Here is a 3,022-nt window from a genome sequence, read left to right on the forward strand (position 1 = left end):
TGCATGTTGTACGCAATGGTATCATCAACAAGGTTGACAACAGTAAATCGCCACCCACTTTTTGGCTTTATAATGTTTCCGGATTTGATAATTAATGTTGCTGGTTCAAATTTCAGTTGCAACACCCTCATGAGATATTGAACGTTGACGAATAGCAAAGCCACATTTTAGGACGAACTCTGTTTCCTTTTCCATGATTTTGACTCTGAAAATTGTTCACACATTTTGCTAATTATACTTATAATCCTCTGCAGTCTTTCTACACATCCGCTGTACTCCTCTAAATGATTTCAATTATACGGAGTCTGTTACAATAGCAGGTTCCATCTTGTTGAGGTTGCTAAAATGGTAATATCGGTTCTCCACATGTACAGGGACTGTTATAATAATACTCCAATATCGGTTTTCATCTTGTACAGGGGTTTGTTATAGTGATATTTCGCTGTCAATTTTTCTCGTAAATTGAGACTACTATAATGGTATTCTGCTATCTTTGACCCAGTTGTATGGAGACTACTATAATGGTGTTCTGCTATCTTTGACCCAGTTGTATGGAGACTACTATAATGGTGTTCTGCTATCTTTGACCCAGTTGTATGGAGACTACTATAATGGTGTTCTGCTATCTTTGACCCAGTTGTATGGAGACTACTATAATGGTATTCTGCTATCTTTGACCCAGTTGTATGGAGACTACTATAATGGTATTCTGCTATCTTTGACCCAGTTGTATGGAGACTACTATAATGGTATTCTGCTATCTTTGACCCAGTTGTATGGAGACTACTATAATGGTATTCTGCTATCTTTGACCCAGTTGTATGGAGACTACTATAATGGTATTCTGCTATCTTTGACCCAGTTGTATGGAGACTACTATAATGGTATTCTGCTATCTTTGACCCAGTTGTATGGAGACTACTATAATGGTGTTCTGCTATCTTTGACCCAGTTGTATGGAGACTACTATAATGGTATTCTGCTATCTTTGACCCAGTTGTATGGAGACTACTATAATGGTATTCTGCTATCTTTGACCCAGTTGTATGGAGACTACTATAATGGTATTCTGCTATCTTTGACCCAGTTGTATGGAGACTACTATAATGGTGTTCTGCTATCTTTGACCCAGTTGTATGGAGACTACTATAATGGTGTTCTGCTATCTTTGACCCAGTTGTATGGAGACTACTATAATGGTGTTCTGCTATCTTTGACCCAGTTGTATGGAGACTACTATAATGGTGTTCTGCTATCTTTGACCCAGTTGTATGGAGACTACTATAATGGTGTTCTGCTATCTTTGACCCAGTTGTATGGAGACTACTATAATGGTATTCTGCTATCTTTGACCCAGTTGTATGGAGACTACTATAATGGTATTCTGCTATCTTTGACCCAGTTGTATGGAGACTACTATAATGGTGTTCTGCTATCTTTGACCCAGTTGTATGGAGACTACTATAATGGTGTTCTGCTATCTTTGACCCAGTTGTATGGAGACTACTATAATGGTGTTCTGCTATCTTTGACCCAGTTGTATGGAGACTACTATAATGGTGTTCTGCTATCTTTGACCCAGTTGTATGGAGACTACTATAATGGTATTCTGCTATCTTTGACCCAGTTGTATGGAGACTACTATAATGGTATTCTGCTATCTTTGACCCAGTTGTATGGAGACTACTATAATGGTATTCTGCTATCTTTGACCCAGTTGTATGGAGACTACTATAATGGTATTCTGCTATCTTTGACCCAGTTGTATGGAGAATATCATAATGGTATTCCGCTATCTTTATTTCACTTGTATTTAGCTAAAAATATTGTAATGATATTTCCACTGACAATCTGACTGTTATAATGTCATATATATTCATTCTATGCAACAGTAGATTAGGTACTTGATTCTGGATTCAGATGCAACTAATCGGAATGTATACCAACATAAAATGGTCTTGCTATGTATTGATTTTCATGTTTATGATTGAAAAACTTGAAACGCAATATCTAAAGGATGTGGGGGAAATATATTAGAAATTATCTAAACACAACTACATATAAACCTCCTGCAGGACGAATGAAATAAGATATGAATTAGTCCTCTTTATTTTCAGAATTGCAGGATGAAGGTGTTTAAGACTATACCTAACATCGTTATAGTATAGTGATATACTAACACTTCTTTGTACAGAATGGTTTTAAGGTGAAGTCAACTTTGATATACTGGTATAAGAATGAAAGGGTAAATCAATTTTACAACTGAGTAGAACTTGTGGACCTCTTACCATAGCTTGGTCACATAAACTTTGTTATATCACTACTGCTACATGTACCTTCTGGAAGGAGAACTGCATTGCTATTGACCTTTATGTACTCCAATATACAGAGCAAAGGCAGGGTTCGTGTTGAATGTCTTTGTCGTTACACTTCAAAAACCAGTACATTCAGAAAAAAACCCATGATGAGATGACACAGATAGAAAAATACTATTAATGCTATACAAGTATCTAGAGAATTGTCAAAAGCCGAAGACCTTATTTCAGTGAATGGACAAGTACGGTATTACAGGAGTCTCTCTGACTAATTCCTTTTCCGAGAAGTAAGAACAGTTAAGTTTGTGTACGGAACCAGATACTGCATATGTTTTAAGTGGTCTGATAGAAAAAACATCGCAACATTCCTTTAATATAAACTACAAGTATTGCATGAACATGAGTGAAGTTGTAAGGATTGTAGCTCCAAACCTATGAAAGAACACATTTATCTCCACAGACACAATGATGTATTATATATAATGTCAAGCATGCGTCTGTATTATCAAGGTTTCAGCATCACTCCCTCTTGTGATAAGACTGACTTCGTCAGTGTTGGGGAATATGAACATATCTTAAACCGCCATTAGGTTAGGATGTCAGTCGGTCGGTCTGATTCATCACCTAAACAATGTTCCAACTTCAAAGTCGCCGATACAAAAAGACGGTTCACTTCAATGGAATTTTTCTCTTGGTAATTTGCGTGG

General features: G+C 36.7%; 1 protein-coding gene across 1 annotated transcript; it reads right to left on the bottom strand.

Moving 5' to 3' along the window:
* Positions 1–380: 380 nt before the first annotated feature.
* Positions 381–2,357, bottom strand: LOC132553008 (histidine-rich glycoprotein-like). Its single transcript, XM_060217211.1, has 2 exons — positions 2,337–2,357; positions 381–1,817 (listed from the first exon to the last, which is right to left on the bottom strand). Exons 1-2 carry the CDS (start codon positions 2,355–2,357, stop codon positions 381–383), a joined length of 1,458 nt encoding a protein of 485 aa, XP_060073194.1.
* Positions 2,358–3,022: the final 665 nt, after the last annotated feature.

Source organism: Ylistrum balloti, unplaced genomic scaffold, assembly GCF_031769215.1.
Source record: "Ylistrum balloti isolate Yb309-2 unplaced genomic scaffold, AGI_CSIRO_Ybal_v1 Utg370292, whole genome shotgun sequence".
In the NCBI taxonomy this organism is placed as follows: domain Eukaryota; kingdom Metazoa; phylum Mollusca; class Bivalvia; order Pectinida; family Pectinidae; genus Ylistrum; species Ylistrum balloti.

Bases quoted from the DNA above. Each gene is read 5' to 3' on its own strand.
- LOC132553008 (XM_060217211.1), bottom strand. From the start codon at position 2,357: ATGCAGTTCTCCTTCCAGAAG. The intron at 1,818-2,336 runs GTACATGTAGCA...CAATATTTTTAG, and splicing joins TGCAGTTCTCCTTCCAGAAG to CTAAATACAAGTGAAATAAA.